At 41.5% G+C, this 25,861-nt stretch overlaps 1 protein-coding gene across 1 annotated transcript; it reads right to left on the reverse strand.

Annotated features, from left to right (window-relative positions):
- Positions 1 to 787: 787 nt before the first annotated feature.
- On the reverse strand, positions 788 to 24,439 carry WDFY1 (WD repeat and FYVE domain containing 1). The gene is made up of 12 exons (XM_058844096.1): positions 24,212 to 24,439; positions 18,120 to 18,187; positions 17,320 to 17,393; positions 16,137 to 16,191; positions 14,633 to 14,783; positions 11,852 to 11,964; positions 9,372 to 9,498; positions 7,723 to 7,828; positions 6,308 to 6,409; positions 5,425 to 5,555; positions 4,347 to 4,455; positions 788 to 3,633 (listed from the first exon to the last, which is right to left on the reverse strand). The coding sequence occupies exons 1-12, from the start codon at positions 24,346 to 24,348 to the stop codon at positions 3,574 to 3,576; spliced, it is 1,233 nt and encodes a 410-aa protein (XP_058700079.1). The 5' UTR covers positions 24,349 to 24,439; the 3' UTR covers positions 788 to 3,573.
- Positions 24,440 to 25,861: the final 1,422 nt, after the last annotated feature.

The following is a 25,861-nucleotide window of genomic DNA, read 5'->3' on the forward strand; positions in this document are numbered from 1 at the left end:
TAAGCTGTTCAAAATGAGACATATCATGTTAAAAAGAAATCAGCAAAACTCAAAAACAAACAAAAAACCCAAACCAATTATTATATACCACACAGGCTCTTCAGCCCTCATTCAAAGGTGGCAAGTTTGTCAAACTCTTCCAGATTCCCCCTCTGGCTCCCAAATACCCCAAGGAAACAGTAAGCTACACAACATACTCATCAACCAACATTCAGACATTCCTGTGTTTCAAAGCACAGCCTGTGAAGGCTGTGAGCAACTGTGAGGGATAAGGATGCTTTCCAGCTTATCTCCATCCTTTCTCTGTAAGAAGGTATAATGAAACAAGTGCAACCACCTTGTGTGGCTGCAGTTTTGTGTCCATAATATATGTATATATTATATTGTAGGCTGTGCTCACCCCATCAAGCAGAATTAGCATTTCTTTGGCACCTCAGACACGCCCAAGGCATTTCAGAAAGGATCCTGTAGATAAGAACCTTTGCAGAGCTCTGAAGGGGAGCCAGGTGAACCAGAGAAGATGTCTGTATGAGCTGGCAAGCAGAACACAGGATAGGGTTACACATCCCTAACTGAGATCACACAGCAATTGCTCAGCTCACAGGTTCATTGTGGGCCTTTGACCTGCTGCAGTTCATTCAGTTCCAATACAACACACCCAACAAGCTCTCCCAGGAACCTACAGTTTGTACATGGAGCATGTAAAGGAAGAGCCAGAGCACAAAATGCAGATTGTGCTTTCACAGGATGGAAAAAAAAAAAAGATGGATCATCCAAATAGACTAAGTGAATATCAAGAAATATTTTATTGTACATGTAATCAAAGTTTAAAAAACAGACAAGGAGGAGCAAAGGACAGATTTATCTAGATTCTCTTAACTATGCAGGGTACAGAAATACAACTAGGAAAGTATTAGCACATATTAGTACCCTTTGCTCCCCTTCCCTGCCCCAGTGGAAGAGGTTACACAAGTGAGATCTGTAATGCTTCAAATCAAGGCTTCTCAGTAATTGCACACTTGAGCTGATATAGTTGAAGTATGATCAGTTTCATGAGAGAATGTGTGCCTTCAAAATAGTTGTTTAAAAACAAAACTACTCTCTTTAGTGGTTTGTGAGCATTACTCATTCAATACCAAGAGTATACTTAAAAGACTAATGATTTAGTGGCCATAATTGTCATTATATCTGAACCGACACTATCTTTAAGTATATCAGTTATAGAAAATAGATTCCTTAGGCAGTAGAGAATATATTATCTAGTGGCAAAAACATAATGTAAAGAAGCAGAGGAGGTATTCACAGGGAAGGGAGGGGGGAGCTGCATGCTGAGCAGGGGCACATTGAGTAATCAGAACTAAAAAAGCTGAGTTCTGGAGTGCTAACTGCAAAGGAATCACACTTCAGCATCATGGGTATAGCTTTCAGAATGTCTAGGTTGAAAAATATGGTACCCGTTGCACATCTACATCAATCTCTCAGCTTAACTCACCCTAGATCCTCCTAACTTATTACAGTGGCATATTAAACAATTCTAGCACTGTAATTCATGTTCTGCCTTACATGCTGTGAGGAAGAAAGCTTCTGTTCTCTTCCAGAACCAGATAGGATGAAATCTGAAAGTGAATGCAGAGAATTATCAGAGCTTATTCACCCCTGCAACACATTCCTTCCTAGTTTAGAAGGCTGAAGGCCTTCAGAGCATAAAGCTGGAATTGCTCATCCAGTGCAAGCTGATATTCTCTCAACAGCTCAAAAATAAGCCTTCCCAAAAACACTAAGCTATACAGCATGTAGCCAGAGTTGAATCAAATCAGTGTGGCAAGTCTAAATCTTGGATTGAAGGCAAGACAAGTTTTGGGATCCCCACAAAAGATGGTTTTGTTTATCCTTCAGTGGCCCAATAAGGCTCGCAAGTTAAAAGCTCTTCACAAAACTTCAAGAGAAGGCCCATGGAAAAGCAGAAAAAGTAACAGTAACTATCATATTCTGGATTCTAATGCCCTTTGGAGATGATCAGATTTTTGGCTTAAATGCAAGTGAATCATGATGTATTGATAATCTTAATATATTTCAGCCTACAGCATGGTCCAATGCAGATTATTAGTGTCAAGTTACACACCCAGGGCTTGAATTCACTAATACTCATAGCACCAACTTGATTGTTGCTGTAAGCAAAGACAGCCTAATCCTCAACTCTTGTGCCAGAAAGAGCGTATTACCTTTGATAATTGTGTAACATCACCTATTCCAGGCCAGCTGAACTACCCTTTTTTGTCCTTACATCTGTTTTCAGATAAATCTTAACAGCTCCAAGCTTAAACTCTGTGACATATCACCTTAGCTTCCAAAGTTACAAAAGAAATTCTCCTTTACATTATTCAAATGTAGAAGAGACACTCAACTGACAAACCAGTCTACTGACAGTATCTCTCACTAGTTATTTTCTTTATGTGCCAACTGCACAGTCATAAAAGCCTCACAGCTCTTTTTCATATTACTCAGCTTTGAAACAGGAAAGGATCAATATAGATATCTCAGGATTGACACTCCTAGGTGCAGGGGAAAAAGCAGCTGTTCTGTACCTCAGTAATTATTGCTCGGTATTTATCTGTTTTAAGCAACATCAAGACAATATTTGAATTTATGCTGTACTTTAGCAGAGACAGGTTCCCGAACATTAAAGAACATTAGCCTTTCCATCTCTAAAATCTAGCTGGCCATTTTTTCTCAATTGTTCCTTGTAACAAGGCAGATTTGTTTAGGTTTCCATTCCAACAACATCACAGTTGTCAAAGTACATGGCTCCTACCTGTGGCCAGTCTTTAGAGTAGGTGGGCTGCACTTCTTCATAACTACAGAAGTTTATCAGCTATGCTAAAACACTACATAAAAAGCCCAGGATTGTTTGCAGACTCACCAGCTACCGACACAGAACAGTTGTACCACAAAAGTGATTTCACTAACAACTGAACTTGAAGACAAACACTACAAGAAAGCCAATAACGGATCTTGTGTGATCAAAGATTCTCTTACTATCTCATCTGAGAGAAGCTACCTTCCACTTTAAACTATCTCCTCCTTCCATAGGAATAACTAACATATCTTTTGGAGGCAATTTAGACAGTGACTGCTCAAAAACATTTCAACAGAACTGCTTTTTGGAAGAGAGAATAAGTTATTTTACTTTTGCACAAATTGAATTTACTACACTCATTTTACTCTGGTAATGTTTTAGCTACAAGGTATCTGTACAAGATATATCAGCAGAGATAGCACATTGTTAACACTACATATGTAAACTGAGAGACAAGAGGTCCTTCCATCCAGGTGTCATATTGCAGATAAACCATTTATGTCAGTCCGAGAAGCTGCAGAACCGCACTTCAGCACCACGGAGATTCCCGGGGAGCCCAACAGAAAAGCTGTGCTCTACAAGGGTGACTGTCCATCCTGGAACAGCAGCAGGAGGAGAATCAAGCAACCAGTGTTTGCAGTAATATTCTGAGGAGGATTCCATTCGTTCGGTGCATATTGCTGTACATAAGGTGCATAAACCTGCCACGGAGCAGATCAGCGGGAAGAGAAGCCAGTGGCAAGGCTGCATCCAACTACTGGCGTCATGTCCCAGATCTGGAAGAGAATTGTGGAGAATTACCCAGCATTAGTGTCAGATTCACAGGTCTTTCTTCAAGAGGCATAGAAGCAAACATAAAGACATCCCTGGACACAAGGTAACATCCTTTTTAATCTATGCTTGAGGAAAATCTCGTAAAGAGTTACACCAGCCTTACAAGCCAAAAGCCAAATTTGGGGCTCAAGAATCTTCACGCACTTCTGTGTAGGTCTATTTTAAGAAGTGCTATGCAGTTTGTCACAAACTGCTAAGAGTAAAACAAGGACAGGATGGCACAGTCTCAGTTCTAACACACATGGTGAATGTAGAGCTCAGGCACAGCAAGATTCTCTATCAGTCTGAGCTCCATGCCACCATCTCATAACAAGGGCTTTCAGTGGCCATGCTCCAAGCCATGGAGCTCAGAGCAATGGAACCCACACATTTCCTCAGCTCTGTGTCTTTAAGGCTGCTGGCAGATTCTCCTGCTGCCCATGCCTGCTGAGTTTGTTCAGAGACACACCACTAACAGATCCAACAGCTGCACTCCTACAGTGGAGCTACAAGTCACTTCCTCATTCAGCTGCAGAAGAACAGCCTAGCAAATACAATTCCGTCTTCCCACAATAGATAGCTTATAGCAGTAATTGTCAGAAAGGAAGAAAGAATATACAAAATGAACTCTCTATTAAATATCTCTTAGAAATGCAGGGAAGAGATGCAGTAATACCTTCACAATCCGGTCACTCCCACAAGTCACCATTAGCCCTCTGGAGATGTCCATGGACATGTGTGAAATGTTGTGTTTTCCTTCATGAAAGGTTGCCAAGGAAGTACGGCTGCACAAGAACAAATGAAATTGAAATGAAAGCCAGCTATCAGATGATTATAGCAGTGCAAAATAAAACAAAATTAAGTTGCTCAAGTACTAATAAATCAATTCCAAGAGCTGCAGTGCAATATTAAAGGGAATTAAATCAGCAAGTCATGCTAAGGCACTGGTTGTGGAATTGTACAGGTGTGACGTTTCTTGGCCTTCTGCAGCATGACTGTTAATAATACTAGAGCAGAAGTGGGACACTGAATTAGAAAATGCTTCTACTCCCAGTTAGCAAAGTCAAGCTCAGTTACATTTTTCCCCTGCTGGCTACAGAAGCCAAGTAGGGCACAGCATTCCACCTTTCAAAAAAGCCCAACCCCAAGCAAACAAAAAGCCCCAACAATTAAAAACCCAACAACATAGCAAAAAACCCCAAACACTCCCAAAATTTTCACATCTGATTACTGTTACTGTTTATATCAAGAGAAAAGGGGTTCCTTCATTTCTAAGACAAGTTTAATGAGGCAGCAAATGGTGTTTAACCTGGTTTGCTTGCATGGGGAAATAATGTTGAGCTCTGAAGAATATCCCCAAAGTTTTTAGAAAGTGTACATGAACTAATGCATATACATCCTGGCAGCTGTAATGCATTGTCTGGCACCCACTCAGTAAAGTGCAATCAATAGCTTTTAACTAAACTGAAATGTTGAGATAAATATATTTCAAGTCTAGATCTGGGCTCCTGGAAAAGAGGAACTAAAAATGATAAAAATGTTGTAATTCCACATCTGATCCAAATGTAGTTGCAGAGGCAGATGGAGAATCTCTGCCACCACAGTGCTTTCAGCCCCCAAGGCCTAATAGCAGAGAGTCAGCTCAGTGTGTTCTGTAGCATTGTGTGTGGAAGTGGAGCAAGCCCAAGGCGTCCCGGTTTAGGGTTTCTGTACATCAGCAGTGTTAGTACATCTTATTACTCCTTAATACTCACTCTTCATCCTTGATCGACTCAAAACAGGAATCACAGACACGGACCTGGAATTCAAATCCCATGATTGGGTAGCTCGACCGTTTGGTGCTACACTTGCCACACACTGCTTGCCCACATTTTCTGCAATGATGCTTCATGGAGGAAGAAGAAAATTAATAAGTCACTATACTACGTCACTTGACCATGGTACCAAGTGTCCACTGAACAACAAAAACAACAAAGCTTCTGTTTTGCAACCTGTTAGAAAGCAACCTGTTAGGAAATTCCCTGTTTCTCCAACCAATATCTCTGGATTTCTCAACAGTCATTTGGATCATTAATGGATTTATCTTCATACTCTCTGTGTATATCCTCTTCTTCTGTAAGCTCTTTCTGAGAGAAGGGAAAAAAGAGGGTTGAACAAGCAACCCAGTTAAAAACAGTCTAAGGAAGCCAGAAACAGGTGACTGTCTTGGTGCCTATCCAGTCCCTTCTTAAAGAAAACTATCTGGAAAGCTTTCACATTCTGGTGCAGTAAGAACAGGGCTGTTAGTGCTTCACTGGAATGAGCATCTACATGCTCAGTTATGGGGCACTGTTTTCCATTATACACAACACTTGAGGATTAGCTATCCATAGTTCCAAAGCATGGGAACATTCAGAGAAATCCTACAGAGCACTCCTAGCACAGCCTGCTTTGACCTGTGACAGAAGTTTGATGCAACACTTTCATAGAATTTGGAAATGTCTTAGCAGTGCCTAGAAGTTGTAACTTCTCAATATACTTCACTTCAAAGCAGTGAAAATACTGAGAGTTGAAAAGATCTACCAGCCTTAGTGGTCTTCTGTTTACATTTTGTTCAGGTGCTGAAGTACAGATAAGCACTGAAACCAGCCTTCTCACCTGTCTCAACCCTATCGTCTTTGTATCCCACATTTGCTTTATGTTCCAGAAGAAAGGTTGTTCACACTTCTGACAGGAATCACTTTCTAGCCATTGAGGAGCCTACAAAAGAACAGGAGACGTAAGCAATCAGAATTGTTTTCCCTCCTATACAGTAAAGGAAGTTTAAGAACCCAAAGTAAAGTCTTACTTGGAAAGATGCCCTGGTTCAGTTCTGGACACTACAATAAACTGCCTAGAGCATAGTACAAAGAAAGTTTAGCACAAAAACCCCAACTCAAGAATACAGTTATTGGTTACCTACACACCTCCTACACTTTTTAAGCCTACAGGAATATGTTGTGATACTGCCTTAGTAAGAAAATTCATTCAAACATCTAAGTTACCAAACCCACTGCAGGCATTCAAAGACTGCTGCTCTGGTTGTCTAGATGGCTTTTAAGGACCAGTGTAGTCCAAACTGTAGAAGCTATGAGGCAGCAATCCCCTCTAAGAAAGGGGGTGTCCAGAAGTAAAATGTGTGAGTAATTATAATTTCTACTTTCATGGAATTGCAGTTTGAAATAATTAGGAATTCATCTGCATTTTCCATCCTGCCCACATCTTCGTTAAGCATCCCTTCTCCCACCCACACACTTTTCCTGCCGTAAATGGACTAGGACAAATCAAAATAGAGCTTTTACACATTTCAGCTCTCTCAAATACTTTAACTGAACATGCCTGTAAGAGACAGAAAGAGAGGCACAATATATTTAGTACATAGACTTGAATTTAAACATGTATATTCTATACAACTTTATACATCTCATGAGGGGAAGTCTCCCTGAGATTTGACAGGAGGAAAGCTGAAACAACAAAGCATTTTTTCTTTTCAATTCATTCACATTGCTGACAGTAAGAAAACAAGAGCACTCAGTTGCACCACCATGAACTGATGCAGAAAGAAAGTGTACAGCTGGGTCAACTGCTGTACACTGAGATCTTTAAAAAAAAGTTTCCTGGGGGCTAAACCTCTGCCTTCTGAAATGCATCTCACTTCTGAAATCTGCCTCTCACTTGAGAACTTATTTCAAGACTATTGAAGCACAATCCATTGGTTTCTTTACCACAAGAGTTTGACTACTTTAGATTGTTCCAGAAGCAAAGGCCACAGCCATTCCAGTGAACCTGCTGTCTCTTTGAGATAAAACTCTAAGCAGTCCCAAGCATCCCTTGCACTTTTCCTGTCCTGGGAACCCACTTACTACAATGCAGCATGGACAGCCACTAGAACAGGTTTCAATAATATCATTCAGCTTTGAAGTGTCAGACAACATGAGGAAAGCAACCTGCAGAACTGACTAAGTAAAGTCATGGTAGTCTCTGAAAAGGGGAAAAAAAAAAAAAAAAATCTTTGACCTATGATATGAACTTACCTCTTCTCGGCTGATATCCATGTTCCAAACAGCAATTCCCCCATCAGCTGAACAAGACACCAGCTGCCTTGTCAACTGGATGTAGCAGATAGCCTGCACCTTGTCACTGTGAACAAAGCACACACTATTTACCCACAGGTATTTAAACAAAGCTTGGTTTCCCAGCAAACCCTGACTTATCCTTGTAAATAAAGCTACTGACGAAGTTCAAAACTGATTTCCAGTTTGCTAAGTCCACTAAGTAGAGCTTTGAGGATGAGTGAACAGATGCTGTCACCTGAGCACTACCCTAGCATCAGGATGTTGCTGAGAGTATTCTTACAGGCCTGACCAGAATACCGGAGCTACAGTTCCACGTTAACATTTGCTGGCAGTAAGCCCTGACAGTGAACTGAGTGTCACCTAGCTCAGAGTGCATGTACAAATACTCTTCTGTGTTGGCAACTTGTCAAAACAGAGACAACTGGAAAAATAAAGAGAAATGATTGTTTCAAGATGCTACTAAGCAACGGACAGGGGTTCCACTTTTGGTAACAAATCACTGTAAATCAGGTTGCAGTTGGAAAGCAAAGTATGCATTCACCAATAAGACAATTTAAACCTAAAGAAAGTCATGGCAAAACAAAAGTCTGCCCTAAGAAATTAAACAAAGAATCTGAGTAGTATCAAACTGCTTTGCAACATCTAAATTGAATTAAAAAGTCATTCTGCTTCTCAGAAGGACTTACTTTCCAATTCAGTATGAAGAGAACCTAACTGCTACAAGTCTTCACCAGGACACATGATGCAGCAGCAACAGCAGTATTAAGTCCTGCAGTTACTAACTTCAGTTACTTTTTTGTAGCCAAGACTCTATTATTAATTCTTTAGCCATAAAACTAAATCCTCAAGATGAAACAAGTTCTAGAGCTAAGGCTATCAGCCTTGATCAAAGGTGGATGGAGGCATCTATGGAATTAGACAAGAGAACACACTATACAAATAGCTTTAAATATAAACAAGATCTCTACTATCAGTGCATTTCTAAGTAGAATATATCTGCCAACTGAATTAGAGCCCTACATTTAAAAATGGCAGCTAGTGTTGGGTCTCTAAAAATTAAGAGCTGATTGTTACAAACAACTACCTCAACTTCAGAAGAGGGGAGACATGACAGTTTCTGAAGTTGAGAGACTATCCCTGTAATTTAGCCAATCAGTTATCACCTCACTGATAGAAAGACACATAGAACAGGAACATACTGAAGCTTATTTTATATGCATACATGAACATGCTTATATATAAAGGTCCTAGCCCTCCTCTCACAGGTAACTCAGTGCAGTATTTACAATACAGACACATGCAACTTTTACATATAGGCCAAACCAGATGATTTAGAATTTTTACCCACCTCTTTCTAAAACTACTTCTGTGTTACTTCTAAACCATGGTAATAAGAACGTATTAAACATGAACAAGAAAAAAGATTTATCAGTAAGGCTTTCCAAGTACTGATTATCCTTCTTCCCCTTCAAAGTACTCAGGGCTCTGCACAGAGTAATTTTCTCCATTATTTACAATGATTCAAATATCTTGCCATGCTATTCAGTCTTCCTGGGGCTGTGTGTTCATTACAGGACATGTATGAAAAAAAAGACTCCAATACATACTGATGTCCCTGGAGCAGCAGCGTTCGCCCCTTCCTTCCACCAATATCCCACATGATTATGCTGTGGTCAGAGGCACCTGAGAAGAGCAGCCGTTGGACAGGATCCCACCACAGGGAAGTAATACTCCCTAGGAAAGAACATTCTGCAGTTAGATGTAAGGGACTGGCTCCCCAACACAGTGATGCCCTTCTGGAGCATTAAAATGAAACCTGAGGTACTGCCTTACTCCAGTAACACACTGAAAGCCTTACGGCAAAGGAAGCATCCAACAGCAAAGTGCAGTCCTGACAGAGCTGGACAATAGAAGAGATGTCCCTAAGAAGACAAATATAGCATAAGCTAGAAAGTCTGAGTTCTGCCCCTTGTATTTAGGTAGGTGATTTTAAGAGTTGCCAGGCTGCTATGTGAGCTTTGGAGGACAGAAGTGCTAACACTTGCCAGACAGAAACCAGTATCTACAACAGAGTGAAGTGCTTGGTCAGTTGTTGTAGCACAGCTCACAGGGTTCTCAGGTAAAGCAACTCCCTCACATACCCATTTACAACATTAAAATAGTTGGAAAGAAACAGACACAAAGAAATGAAGTGACAACTTCACTGCTATTAGCAAATCTGCCACTACTCAATAAATTACAAAACTAGATTTCAGAAGGCCCAGTGTGACTATGAATTAGGGATAGGAAAAAAACAAGTCATCTGACAGTAGCAGCCTTAAACTAAGTCCATACCCATGGTAAGGCAGCCAGGGGACTAAAGGAGTAATTTTATTACTCATGCCACCTATAGTTGTGAAGTTGGGACATTTTATTCCTTTGCAGAGGTTCTGCCCTTTAAAGAATCCTTCCATTGCTCAGTTGTCATCAAAAGCCTTGTTAGTCTGAAACCAAGATGATGAATGGTAATTAGAGCCCAGTTATTTTCAATGCTCTGAAGAAAGATTATTTTTTTTGCCTCCTTTAGGGCTATTCTGTTTTCAGACTGACCCATTTGGGAATAGCATGTGCACCAAAAAGGCACTGACTTTGAGTATTATCTCAGCATTACACAGAGCAAGCAGGCTGTTACCCATGGTGAATTCTGGAAGCTGAAAACAAACTCTAAAACCGTTTAAACTGCAAAGCAAACACTGCTTGCTTATGAAGTCACACTTAACAAGAGCTAGAAAGCAAACAAGATGAAATTAGACTTTTGAAGTCTCAAATACAACTGCACTCAAAGAAGAATTAAATGCCATTTAAGTTTAGAGTTACTAGATCTTGAGAATATTACACAAATATGGTGGAGGAAAAAAGGTTACACATAACCTGATTTGCTTTAAAAAAAAACAAAAAACAGATGAAATAACTAGTACTACTAGTACTATACCAGTTGAAGAAAAATCTGCTTCTGCCCCTGAAATAATCTTTTATGCTAGCTCAGTTCTTGTTTTAAGGATCACCATCCCCATATGGAAATAGATGAGCCAAAGTTGGCTGCTGTGTGGACAGCACTGCTGAAGTTGGTGCTTGGAAACCCATCACAACTCAAGAGATAGAACACACACTACAAGAAAGTGCCACACAGACATACTGCTTTCAGACTAACTAACACCTACCAAGAAATTGAATTTGAACACAGACAAGTGCAAAAGTGTAGAGGCAAAGAAGTCTTTAGGGCCAAGAGAATTGTTTTGCTCTAAATGGAAACAATTTTAAATTCTCCTTGAAAGCAGAAAAGACATTTATCACTAGAAAATCTCAACTTGCCTCCTGCATTCAAACCCAGCTGTATCATTTGACAATCATCTGTAGATCAGGAGTCAACCCAGCTTTAACAAAGCCTACTCTATTCTTTCAGCTGTTAAACAAGGCAGCCTTTTCCAGTGGGTCAGAGACTCATGACCCAGTAGTTCATCCTGACCCACATGCAAACTGTCAGCTGATTTGAAAGTTGCCTACATGGGAAAAGGCATTGTCTTGTTTATTTTTCTCAGCATATTATTAAATTACACATTATTCTGTGATTTGCTTTCTTGCCTTACTCATTGCAGCAGACAGTGACTCTGTATCATGTCACGGACTAGTTGATTCTTCACTTGTTGTAAGGACTTCAGCTGTACTACAGAGGATGAGCCTTAGACTAGGCAGTTTCTCCAAAGTTGAGGAGACTAAAGCTTTTACAGGTGGCCATCTAGTGGATAACCTGTGTTTAACTGAACACCTGTTTACTTTTATTTTTCATCTATAATAAAAACACCTGTAAGTATTTATAAGGCGAAGATTTCCCTTTAGCAAGAATGTATTTGTTCTTTAACAGGAAGTCAAGTACAGATTTCAACAGGTTATGATAACCACTACCCTGGACTGGTTTTTCATCCAGTATCTACCTTTAAGAGGCAGATATGCAACTGAACCCCTCTTACTCTTACAACTGAACTCACCCCAGCTTATAAAGAGATACCATATCTGGGACAAATGGGTTTAAGACAAAGAGTTACTTTACCTTCATGCCCTTTGAGGGTTGTGATAACTGAACAGGTATTCTGCTCAAGCTTCAGAAGAGTGATCTGTCCAGAATAATCACCAACAAATGCATGCTGAGTTTCATGATCATATCTGAACACGAGTCAAGGAGAAGCTTCATTTGTTCAAAGAGTATTTTACATGACTGAAACAGTTGGCTACAGAGTCTAAAAAAATTGGAAAATAACATTTTAATATGCCAGATAAATATTTACATAATTACGTCTAAAGTGGTTGGAGACTGTAATAAACCTTTTTGATTCCTTCCTTCTCATCACCCTTCCCTACATGTGCAAGTCAAACTGTATAGAAAATAAGAGAGAAGAGTTTTAGAAAGCCACTGGAGAAAGCCATGAGATAATCCATGCCCTGGTTTAAGGCAAGCCAAGTAGCTTCAGGCCATTTCTAGCAGATATTTACAGAACATACTCATGCTTGTCTACAAGATGCCAAACCTCATCAGGCTACTTGTTGCAGTGCAGAGCTCTCTGCAACCATTAGAAGCACCTCACTGGACACTGGGTGGCATTCAGTCTTACCTAGTATCTTCTCCAATAAACCCTTTTGTTTTCTAGTGTGTTAGTGATTGATACCCCCAGGAGAGGAAAACCAAGATACAAGGATGCTGACCATCCATAGCAAGTTCACCTTACTGTGGAAGTACACTCCCAATGTTCTAGCTACTGCCAAGGTGAGATTGTCTCATTTCTTACCCTGTTCAGACAAGAAATGTCCTTCCCAGTTTTACCAATGCAGGTCCTTGAGTGTGGTAATGAAAACTGAACTAATTTCAGAAAGGATTCTATCATTTAATACTGAGATAAAAGCCACACCACATCCTAACATGGGATCCATTAACAAGATGGCAAATTGGGCAAAAGCATTACACCTCATAACAGTTCTGATATTCTGTTTTTGCCACAGTGGAATTGTGAACTCCAGAAACCAAAGCATGGCAAGCCAACGGGACCAGATAATTTGCTGCTTTTAGAAGACTTTTGTTATTGAGAATATAAGCAAGAGCTTCAAAAGATCCATGCAGCTGATAACACATAACCCAAGAGCTGTGTATAAACCCAGGTGTCCTCCTGGAACCACACAAAAACAAAAGCAGGAGCTAGAAAAGTAGCCTCTGGTATCCAACAGAAAAGGCTAACTTTAAAAAGACAGTCTACCAAAAAGCCCACCACCTTAAGTGAAAATGCAGAGGCTTTGTCATCTGACGACATTCCAAAATCACTTAAGCCTTTGGGATCTTGAGATAAACAATTTGCTTTCAACAAATCCTCTAACTCCCTGAACATGTGATCTTTTCTTCATCTTGGAAGTTCAGGCTTGACTTATCCCCACTAATCCAGTAAAGAATAGGCACTCTGCTGTGTCTTTCAGAAGCTTACACATAGGATCATTAACAAACAACTTCTAAGGAACCTCCTTCCTGATAGCAAGGCCAAGCACACCAGCAAGCTGGATCTTCCAAATACAAGTCCAAAGGCAGATCAATTACAATGGATTTTCAAATGTCAAGTTCTTCAGTAGAATTTTATTTTTATATTGATATAAAAGGTCATATTCTTTTCTCCGTTTTAATAATAAACTGTGCCATTATTTGCAATAGCATTAGCTATAGAAGCCACTGAATTTAGTGGGGCTCAGACTGTTCACCAGACTGCTGTGAGCTGGTCTCCAACACACAAACCAGCTTTAACCTATTCTGTGCTGCATTCAGCTGAGGTGAGCTGCACATGGAATTGTTTTGTGGGACACAACTCCCCTGGATTCTAAAAAAGAGCATCAGTACAACAGTACAAACCTGACAGTTCTGCAGTCAGTAAGGCAGGGTCTGCACAGACAGGAAGCCTCAGAAGGCCAGACGTGCAGCTGGCAACTGAGCTTTCCTCCCAGCTTCTTACCAGGATACAGGCATACAGCCACTCTAGAGAGGGCTTCATGTTTTCAAGAGATGTTGACCTGTTTCAGGTTTTGAATCTCACTACTTCTAAAACATTATTGTCATTAAACCTCATACAGCAACCAATACCTTCAATTACTGTCCCACCACATCTAAACTGCCACTATTAACAAGTGCTAAAAAATAGTTTCAGAATTTCAAGTATTTAACTTGCTTTCAAAAGCTTTGATATGTGAACTACCTTTCAAGTTACTGGGTTTGTAAGTCTTTTACATAGGGAAAAGAATGCCCTGAAGTACTTACTTACACCTGAATAGACAACCAGAGTGACTAAGCTGCAAATGCTGCAGTGAAATGTAGTTTACAGAAAGCAAATTGTACACAGAAAAAATAGTACTGGTGAATAAAGTTTCAATGTACCTGGTAGCTTAAAGATAGAAAATATTAACTTTAGCAAAGACAGAAAAATTAAAACAGTCTAAAGGGTCTTCATGATGTTTTCTTCTCTAGAAGGACTCAAAGGCACGCTGGCATCTGTTGAACAAAGTGACTTGCCCAAGAAGTCTATGGGCCAGGCTATAGATACAGTCACTGCCACAAGATGCTACAGACAGACATCTCAAAATTAGGAACTAGTACAGACTGGGATTTCTGCAGGTCAAGGTCTCTTCTGCTATCTAATAACTGCTAACAGAAACAAAGGTACTAAACTTCTAATGAGAATAAGAGTGAGCAGACTTGCAAGAGATGTCACTCCAGTTTTTATACATGAAAAGTTGGGAACAAATTGAGGCAAAGGAACAAAGTACTCTTCCAGCTTCAGGGAAGCAATCATTTTTTAAAGGATACTGTAGACATGAAGCCCAAGAGGTGAAGTAATGTCTCCCCAGCATGCTCCCACTCCTGGTGCACATCCAGCTGATACACTTGTCGTGACCTGTGCTGATAAGCCACTCTGATGCCAGGCAGAAAGTAATAGCAGACACCCGATTCTGGTGAGCTGTTAGAAGAAAAAGATTCCGAATATTTTTCCCCAAAAATCAAAGTGCTGTGTACTTCCATTATAATTCAGACAGACTGAGGTTGAAGATGATATCTAGGCAATGCCCCCAGGGAGATCTTTTACCACTATATTATACTTTAGCATCTAGGCTGAAAGAAAAGGTTCCCATAGTTCTGTTTAGGATTTGCCTTCTGAGTAGCTCAAGTGAACTAAACCCACCAGTCAGCTGATGAAAGCCTTTCTCCCAGAGGGAGAGAGCAGCTGAGTTCAGCACAGACACCCAAGGTTAAGGAACAGGCAAACTCTTAGCTTCCTCTAGTTAGCTCAGGACTTCTGCAGAGTAATGCGACATTTCTAAAAACTTGAATTGCTTTACTAAATGCATCTTTTCCTAGCCCCAGAGAGATGTGCTCACATTCATAATTCTAAGCACCTGAAAGGATATCTAGTCCATGGCATTCAAACTGCTTCCTGTGACAGTACCCAAATCCCACCCACCTTTGTTGAGAATGCTGACACTAAGCAAGAAGTTTTATGTGCTTTAGAAAGAAGCTTCCCCTGCCCCCCAAGATGTAAGTACTTCCCTTGACTGAATTGTCAAATCATCTCCCTTAGGATAAAGGGAAGTTTTGTTGCTTTAAGAACAAGGTCTTTTTCTCCCAAGCAAGAACATTGCTTCTATCGGTGTCAGGGAGTCACAAGACAAACTGTACTTTGTTTTGCTACATAATCTGCAGTCTTTAAGAGCTTCCTTCAGGCCTTTCACATAAATACTCCAATTTTAACCAACAATTGAGTTTTGTATTTCTCTAAAGGATGTGTAGACAAATGCTGAAATTAGTATTTCTATAATATTAGAACAATCCCACAAACCCTGTTTCCCACATATTGGAAAAATAAGCTCTTTTTCATCCTTGTTGCTCTCCTAGGATGACAGAGAAGGTAAGGACTCTTACCTTGAGCTAGAAGTAACCAAGCCCATTGATTACAAGAAGTAAGGACAGAGATTGCAAATACCAAAATGCACCTTTAGAAAGCTCTTACACCAACACTCATGTAGTACAACTACTCCATCTGAAGAGCAAAATCTGAGCTCACTGGTTCTGGCTCATTACTCTTGCAGGCTAATAATGTAGTGAACTTAATGATAATGACTACAACTTGGACTCAGCTGTCTAACAGAACATTTTTCTTATGGCAGTTATCCCTCAACTAAGCGACAACTCTAAGGTTAGTCAGAGTTAAAGCGTATCTGGATTTGATTAATCTGTGACTGTGTCCAGTTTCCCAAGCATTGCAGATACCTTCCCTTTACACAAATGTTAGTGTAGATAGTGGTTAACAGTTTACCTGGATAGGTCTTCACAAAATTCATCTTATTAAAGTCCTCAGAAATATGAAATTCCTAAAAGCAAAGTGAAATTTTTAGAAGATACCACAGTGGCATAAAGCAACATTGATACCCGAAAAGGAGCAGCAGCCTCACAGACCAAAATTTGCATAGCAGCAATATATCCCACAAAAAAAAAGCTTCTGAGGCTGGAGCACTGAGTTTGCAATGGAGAACATCCTTTCAGAACTGAATTTGCTGAAGGGAGATAATAGGAAGATATAAGATCTCATTTGTCCTCACCAGGAGCAAACAAAACTGTATCTTGTAGTACTTAGGATTTGCACGTTTGTGACTTCACAATGGACAGTTTTAAGTGACAATGTTCTTTATTTGATCCATTAGACTTAATGACATTTTAGAAGTCTCAACTTGAAATTTCCAGTAGTTATCACTAGAATTCTATGCAGTTCTTTGTCGGCTATTCATAGTAGTTACCTATAGAATCTCTCTTTATGACACTCATGCAGTACCCTGGCCCTTTATGGGGCAGTTATTATTCTGACCTTATTTTCATAGAGAAAGGAAACTATTAAAGCATCTGAGAATCACAAGATTCCCCTCCTTTACCAAAGTGGGAAAGAATAAAACACAGTTTCTATTCTGCCAAGTGTATGTTCTCCAAGACAGGGACAGCAGTTAGAGCAAGAGTACAAAAAGAGAGAAGAAAGAATTCCCAGCAAGAAAAGAGATTAACCCAGCCTCTTATAATTTTAGAGCTAGTGTTAAAATTTCTACATCATAAAAAGATCTGCAGCAAGCAAATCCAGAGGTGTGTGCATGGCAGGACACACAGATCCATACTCCTGGCCAGGGGCAAACCAACTGCAGTTCACAAGCCCTGTCAGAGCACCACCATGGCACTCTGCCCAGCTTACTGCTCTCCCTTCAAAAGAAGCTTCTTGACAAAGTGTAATTGTTTGGGTCCTTTGCTGCACTAATAGCCAGGGCTACCTGGCTCACAACTAGCCAGAACCTTTGCTTTGCAGTCCTCCCACATAAATCTCAGCTGAACTGCCAAGGAGCTCAGCCATTTACTAGTAGCTGCATTACAAAATGAATGGAAAGAAAACAGGCTATCAGCTGCCAGTAACACATGGACAATTCTAACCTACATTCAGAAGAAAAGTCACAGCAACTTACCATGATAGCTCCATTATCCTGGCCAACAAATATCCGTCTGCTGTCGTGATGATAAGCCATGGCAGAACATGGTGCTGCCAAAAAAGCAAGTATGTTACAGTATGTAAATAGAGGTATTAGGATACACATGACTTTAATAAAAGTCAATTCTTTCACTCAGGACAAAAGCTGTTTAAGTAGTTTGATAGAAACTAGTCTGCATAGTTAACATCCCTTGGAAAGACAATTCAATTCCCACGTGTGAAGCTGAGGACAGGAACATGACTACTGTAACTCAAGATATACCAACAGGAATCATATGCAAATGTGATTTCCTGCCACAAGATGCAACTCAGCAAGAGGAATTTTACACAGGCTGAAAGCTGAGCTAACAGCAACAGCTAGTTACACTTAAGAACTTGAGCTCACTAGAATGATTTCAAATGGAGATCTGAAAGAGAAAAATGCACACCTTGGAAAACAGAATATTCTTATGTCTCAGCTTTCAGTTAGTGATTAGAAAAGCTCACTTAATTGGCAGACAAGTTATCTGCCATCATCTGAGGCAACTCCAGCTGCAGATCCACAATGATTTATCTGGTGAAGGATGTGGTTCTGACAACACTGCCACAGATCTCACCCACCATGCAGCTAGGTTCAAATCACAGTCTCAGCTAGACTTGCTGCAAAGCTCCCAAAATCAAAATCATTGAGGAAATCCAGCCCTTGGGGAAATGAGGAGGTGGTATTCGCACACACAGCACAGGTACAAAACCCATACTATGCCTGGCCACCACTTACCACATCCATATTGTACTTACATGCCATGGTGTGATAGATGCTGGGCCAGTACTGCCCACTGTCCCTCTTCAGCCATACTCGGATTGTCCTGTGTCATGGGAAGAGCAGGGAGAAGCCAGCTGTAAGTGCATCATCCCTTGCATCTGAACCACTTCATTACTTATGGATCACTCCACTCCCCTTAGCTTTTGTGCTACTCAAATATAATAGAGGAACAACATAACAGAAATAACAGTACTCAAATACTGCTCTAACATAACAAGAAGTTTAGCACTAAGAATAGGCACCCTTGGATTTGGAAAAGTTTTCTTCAAAACTATTTATACATGGAGTTTCAGTAAGTATGAAATGGAAATACTCTTTCAGCTCACCTCAGAAATTGCTACAAATTGCATCCCTTTACTTCCTTCTTGTCTCTGGTTGATGTAAGTCAAATTCAAACTGCAGAAACTTTCTATCTTTTGCAAAGCAAACCACAGTTTGTTTATAGCAGATTAAGTGTCTGATACATTTAAAAAAAAATTGCAAGTAATTTCATCATGGAAGTCCAAACCTTTCCATTTTTACAGCATTTCTGTGTAACTCACCCTTCAGCAAGCCAGATACAGAATATTAATAACAGAAGCACCTCATCTTCTAAACCAGTACATTACTGACATCTCCATCCCCAAATATTAAGACTATCCAGAGGACAGCATATCTAACTCAGTATTATTTCCTCTAAGCCATGCCTCTAATCCCTCATGTAGAAATGCAAAGGACAAGCCACATTAGTTGCTGTTAGTTTGCCCTGCTTCTCTGCCCTAAATATGATCAGGATGATGAGCCAGTCAAATGGAAGCCAAAAAGCTGACAAGATGATTTGGACACAACGCTACGATTCTTTATAAAATTGGCTTTAGTTTGCAGTCTTCCAGAATCATCTCTTGGAAGGAAATGATAAGTGGTATTGAGAATATTTAGCATTTTACTACTCTGATGACTGTCAAATCCTGGGTGGAGGGATATAAGAGTATCAGCAAGGAAGTGGAAAGCTATTGTCAATTGAATACATTCTTACAACAGACATCAAAGAGACTCTACATCAAGAAGAGCACACATATAAGACTGTGCTAGGGTTAATTTAAGTCCTCTTGAAATTTCCTCTCCAAACCATTGTTTGCCTTTTTGTTACTGTTTAAATCCAACTTCCTCATTCCTAAATGATCTGTAAATAGATGTACCTGGAAACACTGTCAAGAGGCTTCACTGGGCTGTTCTGTTTACAATTAGCTAATAAAGTTCTGGTATTTAGACTTCTCTAGAAAAATACTAGGGGACTAATTAGTTAAACATCATGTAGGATCAACTCTTTACTGTTTAAAACAAAAAGAGCATGGGAGGGGACCAGTGTCTTGCAACATAACCAGAACTTTTCAGAACTTTTACTGCTGAAGATACAACAGTAGCATTCTAATTTTGCTATCCATTTAAAGGCTTTTATTTAAAACACCGCTCAAAAATAAAGAAGAAAATGCCCACCCTTAATGTACTACTTTTTGAAAACTTGAAAGCAATACAGCTGAGCATATACTGCCCCAAAACAATGATTTTCTGATTTTAAATCAAGTTACTTTTTTACTAGTTTTGGGGTGTATGTACATTAGTTCAGTCCACTAAGTATTTTGCATCAAGACTGTTTCTTAGAAGCTATCACTTCCTCTTTACAATAATCGTCAGCCTGCCTAATGTCAGTAAGTCACCACTTCAGAAGAGCAGTTTTTACTTCTTGGTAACACGGAATATGGGAAAAACAATGTTTTCAAGTCATCCTAATGATGCCAGTCTAATAGCACAGGTTAGCACCTACCCACCTTTATCAGCTTTTTAGCTTGCTTTTTAAAGCAGCTCCATCATACTCAAATTATTCTGAACATCTCAGATGCTGGCTTCCATCCTTACTAATTTAACTCTTTCACTTCTAGACAAAGTAATGTAATTATTTTTTGTTTTTAAAAATTACATGGTAAGTTATCATGGTGATCAAAATCATGCATTGATTTTTCAAAAGCAGACTTAGCTTCCCCTCAGTATTGTGGTTAATTACACTGAACTAAAGGAAGCTAAGATTCATTTCTTCTATGAAATTATTTAATGGGAGCATAACTCCTGTGTTGATCATCAACAGTACAGTCCCTCAGTGAAGTCGAGAATCTAAGTAAATAGTTGCAAGAGTTAGCAAAATTAACTTCTGAAAGCTTCTTATTTTGGTTAAGTAAGATTTAGACTCTGCTCGCCTCATGCTTGCAAAGCTGTCAGACAGCTTTATATCTAATTATATAAAGCTCTGACTGAGCAAAATTTGAAGACATCGTTTCACAGTAGTCAGCGAGTGACCTGTGCCAAAATGTCACTTCTCCCTGATTCTCTCTCTTACAGACCTATCTTTGTGATGCATCTCCTTATGGTAGGACAAATTAATTCGTGAAATACTAGTTCTTACAAGAAGTCCGCCAGTAATGCTGCTCCAACTATCTCCTTCAACCAGTCAATTGCTTTGTTAGGACAACTGCCTTAAGAGCCTTTAGCGGTTTCCTCAAAACTTGGTCTTTATTTAATGACAATTCCTGTGCTCAGTACTTGAAAAGAGCTGGCTACAACTCATTTCTCCTTAAGCATTCCCTACTAAGGGTCTAGAAAGACACTGGGTTGTTTGACAGCAGTCTCAGTAAGGATGTAAAAATGCTGAAATTCATTAAGGAGCACCCAGAGATAGATGTAGACTTTTTAAATTCTAGACTCAGGTCTCTGAGAGTGGCAGGAGGAAGCCATACTTTAAACATAAAAGATTAAAAATTACCTCCAAACTTCCCTAATATTCAATACTGAACCAGAAGCTGCTTTCAGCTGGGCAGCATAGACATTTATAGGAACACAATTCAAAGGAGTTTTGGCATAGGATTTTTTAATGTAATATAAGGAAAGACACTCAAAAGCCATCTTCAAGCAACACTGACTGTGGCTTTACCAATTTCTAAGAGTTTTTATTGTTTTCAATCGCTGTTTCATTACAGAGTTCTTTTCCTTAGCAGTGCTGGAGGAAAAATTTGGGGTTTAAGAGCAGAGACAATGCTGTGTTCCACCAGCGCCTGTGCTCCTGCCTCCTGAAAATCAACAGCACAGGTGCCAGGGAGGGAGAAGTGATGAAAGACCAGCAGTCAAATCCAAACCTGTTACAATACCAGCACTGCTGCAAGGTTACTACACAGCTACACCAGCCCTGTTCCCACTGCATCTTCCTAACTCCTTCAAAACACCAACAGCTGCTTTCCTACCCAAAATCAAGCACTGACAGTTGTTTGCCTAGCAAGGACAGAATTCTGCCTCTTTCTGGTAGTTTAACTAAATAAAAAATATTTATACTGTTATCGACCTTGTTCCCAAAACAACATTAGGAATCTGGTTTAATCGCAGTGCAATGGAAGCTCAAAGACACAGCTGATATTTTTTATCAAATTTCTGCTAAAACTAAAACATGTTTTGACCAATATTTAAGTTTCATAAGCAAAAAAAACAACAAAAGCTAATACTGTACTTTAAGCAGCTACAGTGGTCACCAAACACCAGCATTGAAATGTGCCAGTGATTCCAGAGCTCCTGTTAGCATGTAGTAAATACATTACTTTCATCTTGCATTTAGGGTCTTGTACACAGCTTATCATCTCTGACCATTCCCAACTGCAGCTGGGAAACACTCCTCTTGCCATAGCTATTTGTCTGCTGAGGGACACACTGCAACAATTCCCAACATTGTCTTGCAGCCAGGGTCAGACAAGATGCCAGCAGGGACACAGAGTTAATCATCCTTTCTAGATAAGTTCTGAGAAAGCTTCACAGATGGCAAGTGTCCTGCTGAAACATCCGATTGTGGAAATTAACTCTTTGTCTCCTGCAGGTACTCCTGTTTCTTTTTTCATCTTTAAAATTAAAAAAAAAAAATCATGGAATTTTGTCGGCATTCACAGATCTACTATGAAATTTTTTGTATCCTCTGAAAAAATAAAACCATTACTTTCCATTCTAGGAAATATAATTTAAAATAGAAAGAACTACAGTGAGTAATTCTAACAAGAGAATAATCTGCAACATTCACAGAGAATGTTTGTGCACCAATGTTTTCCTCACTACCCAACTTGTAAACACATTCCTCTGACTGGTTATTATGAAATACTTGACAGCCTTAGCTGCATTAAGATGTAATAAAAAATACTTCAGCTCTGCTCTTAGTACACAGCACAGCAGCTCTTTTGCTCCTTGTACTCTGCACTTTGCCAGCAGCATAATCAGTTTCACAGTATTAACACCTACACCCCACTTGTAGTGAACAAACAGGGGAGCACTGTTTGACAACATGTTGAACTGTAGGTGAAAACTTTGATGTACTGTAGGAGGTATCCCAGATTAGAGGTAATAGAGTGCAATAGTTTCTGAAAGTTTAAAGATTTAAGTAATTTCTCACGGTAAGGCGGGTGCCACAAATTCAGCCATGAGTCCACATACTCACTTTGAAATTACACACACCAAAGGTGGGTGGTGGCCTCTGCTCTCCTTGCACAGGTCTGTATCTGACATCAGAGCTCACCCAGATAAAGATGCAGCTCCATCCTTGGCTCTTATCAGCAGTCTAAGCATGCAGGCTGCTTAACCTTCGGCATTAGACCTTGAGTTTAAACGCTGCCACTGTCTGCCACAGGCAAGCCTCTGCAAGCCTGTACCATGAAACTCTGTGAAGGCTGAACTCTGATACATAATCTTAAAAATCACTATTTCCTCTTCTCTCCTTCAGGAAGCCCATCAAAGCAATCTGAACACAAACACAATCACACCTAAGTGACTGGAATGAAAGGAAGCTGCCCATTCCCATCCAAAAGCTGTTACCCAAGATGTACTGCACAAAGCCATCTCCATAGGAAGGGATGACACGAAACAACCACACAGCTGATCTGTTTGCACTTTTTGACCTAAAAATAAATTGCAGAAAACCCAATTCAGATAATACCATTGCTCTGCGGATTCTAAGCACTCATACCCTCCTATTTCTCACAAGGTCAAGCTTTCCAAACAAAAATTCATGCAAATATTAATGCAAATTTAATTTTAGAAGTTTTATAGTATAACAGTAAAATTAGCCCTGCACCAAGCTACACCTCACTTTTGTACCTTTAGCATCGTTCTGTCAAACGGAGCCACAATTTCTTAAGAAGCATCTCCCACCCCTCTTCACATTTAAAAGTCACTTCCCACATAGCACGGGTGAAATTACATCTCTCGCTATACACTGTAGACCCCTCACCACTCTCATGACCACAACCCTCTGTACTACCTGCTTCCTCATTTCCACTTTCACCTGAGCTCATCTGCCTGCTTAACGACATTGCCAGCTAGTGGCACACGATTCATATGCTGTGCGAGCCAGCGCCGAGAACCAGGGTTAAACTCTAAAGACACTTTCCCTTCCAAGCAGAAAGCACCGTGCTCAGCAGCTCATCACCCCCTCTCCCCTCAGACCTGCCAACTCAGTCCCCGAGCGGCTTCAGCCACAGGGAAGCAGGTTTGGGACCAGCACACCGAGCCATCAGAATGGGCTCGTTCCGACCGGAGCAGCTCGGGGAGCTCCAACTCTCCCGTCAGGCAAGGGAAGCAGTGACACACCGCAAGTGTTTCAGCCAGCAGAGCGGAAGGCCGAGGGAAACTTATCCTCTCCCTCCTGGCTCTGCTCATAACCTCAGTAGGACCCATTCACACTCAGGGCGAGCTGTGCTTTTCCAGCTGCTCCGCGGGGGCAGGACAGCGCGCACGGAGCACAGCGGCTTCTCCTCGCCGGTGGGAAAGTGACAGCCCCGCGTCCCACACCGGGCGGGCCGAGCCAGTCTTCCCTCGCAGCTGATGGCATCTTCCTCCCTGGGACCGCAGCTCCGCGGATTTCCTTACGGCTGCAGGCACCGAGTCCCTGCGCGCCTCCCGGCAAAGGCACAGCGCACACACGGATTTCCTTCTGCAGCCCCCGCTTCCCCGGCTCCCAGCCCAGCCCCGCGGCCCGGCCCTGCCCGGCACGGAGCGGGCCCCGGGTCACCTGTCCTCGCCGGCTGTGATGACGCCGTCCTCCTTGGGGATGAGGAGCGCGGCGCTCACGGCGTCCTGGTGCCCCTCGACCTTGCTGAGCAGGACGGGCCGGCGGCTCTGCGGCCGCGAGTGAATCTCGGCAGCCATGGCCCGTAGCGCTGCGTGTAGCGGCGCCGCCCCGCCGGGCCGAGGTGTCCCGAGTAGCGGCGCAACCCCAGCGCGCTCCGCTGTCGTCACGGGCGGGGCGGGCCGCCGCCAGCCGTATTCTCTAGAGAAGAAGGGCTGAGGGGCCGTATTTCGTAGAAGAGCGGAGATCTCAATGTGGCGGTGGGGGCTCCGGCCGCCTGCCCGGGCCGGGACGTGTCCCCTCCGCTGTCCCCGGGCTCAAACATGAGTGTCCGTGGCCTGGGCCGCGGGGCTGGCTGTGTTCTCCCGTAGGCTCTGTCCAGGAAAGGTCGTTGCCGTGACCCCGGCTCAAGGAGCCCAGCTCGCTGCCCATCGCCGCTGGCGTGGGGCCACCGCAAGGCAGCAAAGGAAAGGCTGCTCCCCCTGGAGTAATTAACCGAGGGATATGGGCTGAGGCAGGATGTGTAGTCACAGGAAATACATTAGCTCCTTTCTGTCTGTTAAAGCAGCTGTAATCCTTCATCCTATAAATTCTTAAGCAGCTGGTTTGTGCTGTTGTTTTCTCTGTGTCAACTGCATGGGAATGTTGGCTACGTAGCTGGGTAACCAACAGCAGTCTGAGCTTGGTTTTTGGCCTTCTACCTGAACACCAGTGCTTGGACATAACCAACACACACTGGGCTTAACTGAAAACCCTCACTGGGAGCTGGGTATCCAGCTACCCGTGCTCTGGATGTCCCAGACAGAGCTGAGCCCAAAGCCATGAGCTCCAAGATAAGGTGCAGACAAACCTCCTGGAGCAGGGTGCTGGGGATTGTACCATTTGATAAGCTGTCACAGACCATGTCACACACCGCAGGATGAACGAGGCTTCCCCAGGATCCTGGGGAGGGCAGCAGACAGCAATTATCTTCCCCAGACCCATCCCTAGAGAGGAATTTTATCGCTGAGAAAGTCAGTAAGGGAGATTGGCTATATAGCTAAGGAAACAGACACAGGAAGAAGCTTGAAGCTTTAAAGATACATGTGGTTAAATACACTGTGTTTTGCCTCAGTTTTTGCCTACTTCCTTATTTTTCCTCTGTATTTCCAGAGTGACTTGGTCACTGAGGACAAGAGTTATTACTCCAGGTCTGGCCTAGCATGTCATCCCAGTCAAGACAACAGGCAATGATCACTTAAGCAAAGTACCTGGTGTAGCTGGATCTAAAATCCTTCAAACAGTATTTCAGGCTTGACCACATTTGCTGTGCAGTGTTTCCCCTGGTGCTTGGCCCCAGAGGACATAACTAGTCAGAAAGATAATTTGTGATCCAAGCAGACACCAAAAGGCACCCTGACTGCCCAATGATCTGGTTATTATTCATATTGGTACACATCTCTTCCTCAGCTTTTTAAGCCTGACCTGCTTAACTCCTGCCAGTTGTCAGAAGTGAGTTTGGCTCTCTGCCTGGGGAGGGGAAGACAATGTTCTCCACATACAGAAGCTTCTCAGCAGGGATTCTGAATGAACGTCCAGCTGTAGGATGGCATA

Source organism: Poecile atricapillus, chromosome 8 (genome assembly GCF_030490865.1).
Source record: "Poecile atricapillus isolate bPoeAtr1 chromosome 8, bPoeAtr1.hap1, whole genome shotgun sequence".
In the NCBI taxonomy this organism is placed as follows: Eukaryota; Metazoa; Chordata; class Aves; order Passeriformes; family Paridae; genus Poecile; species Poecile atricapillus.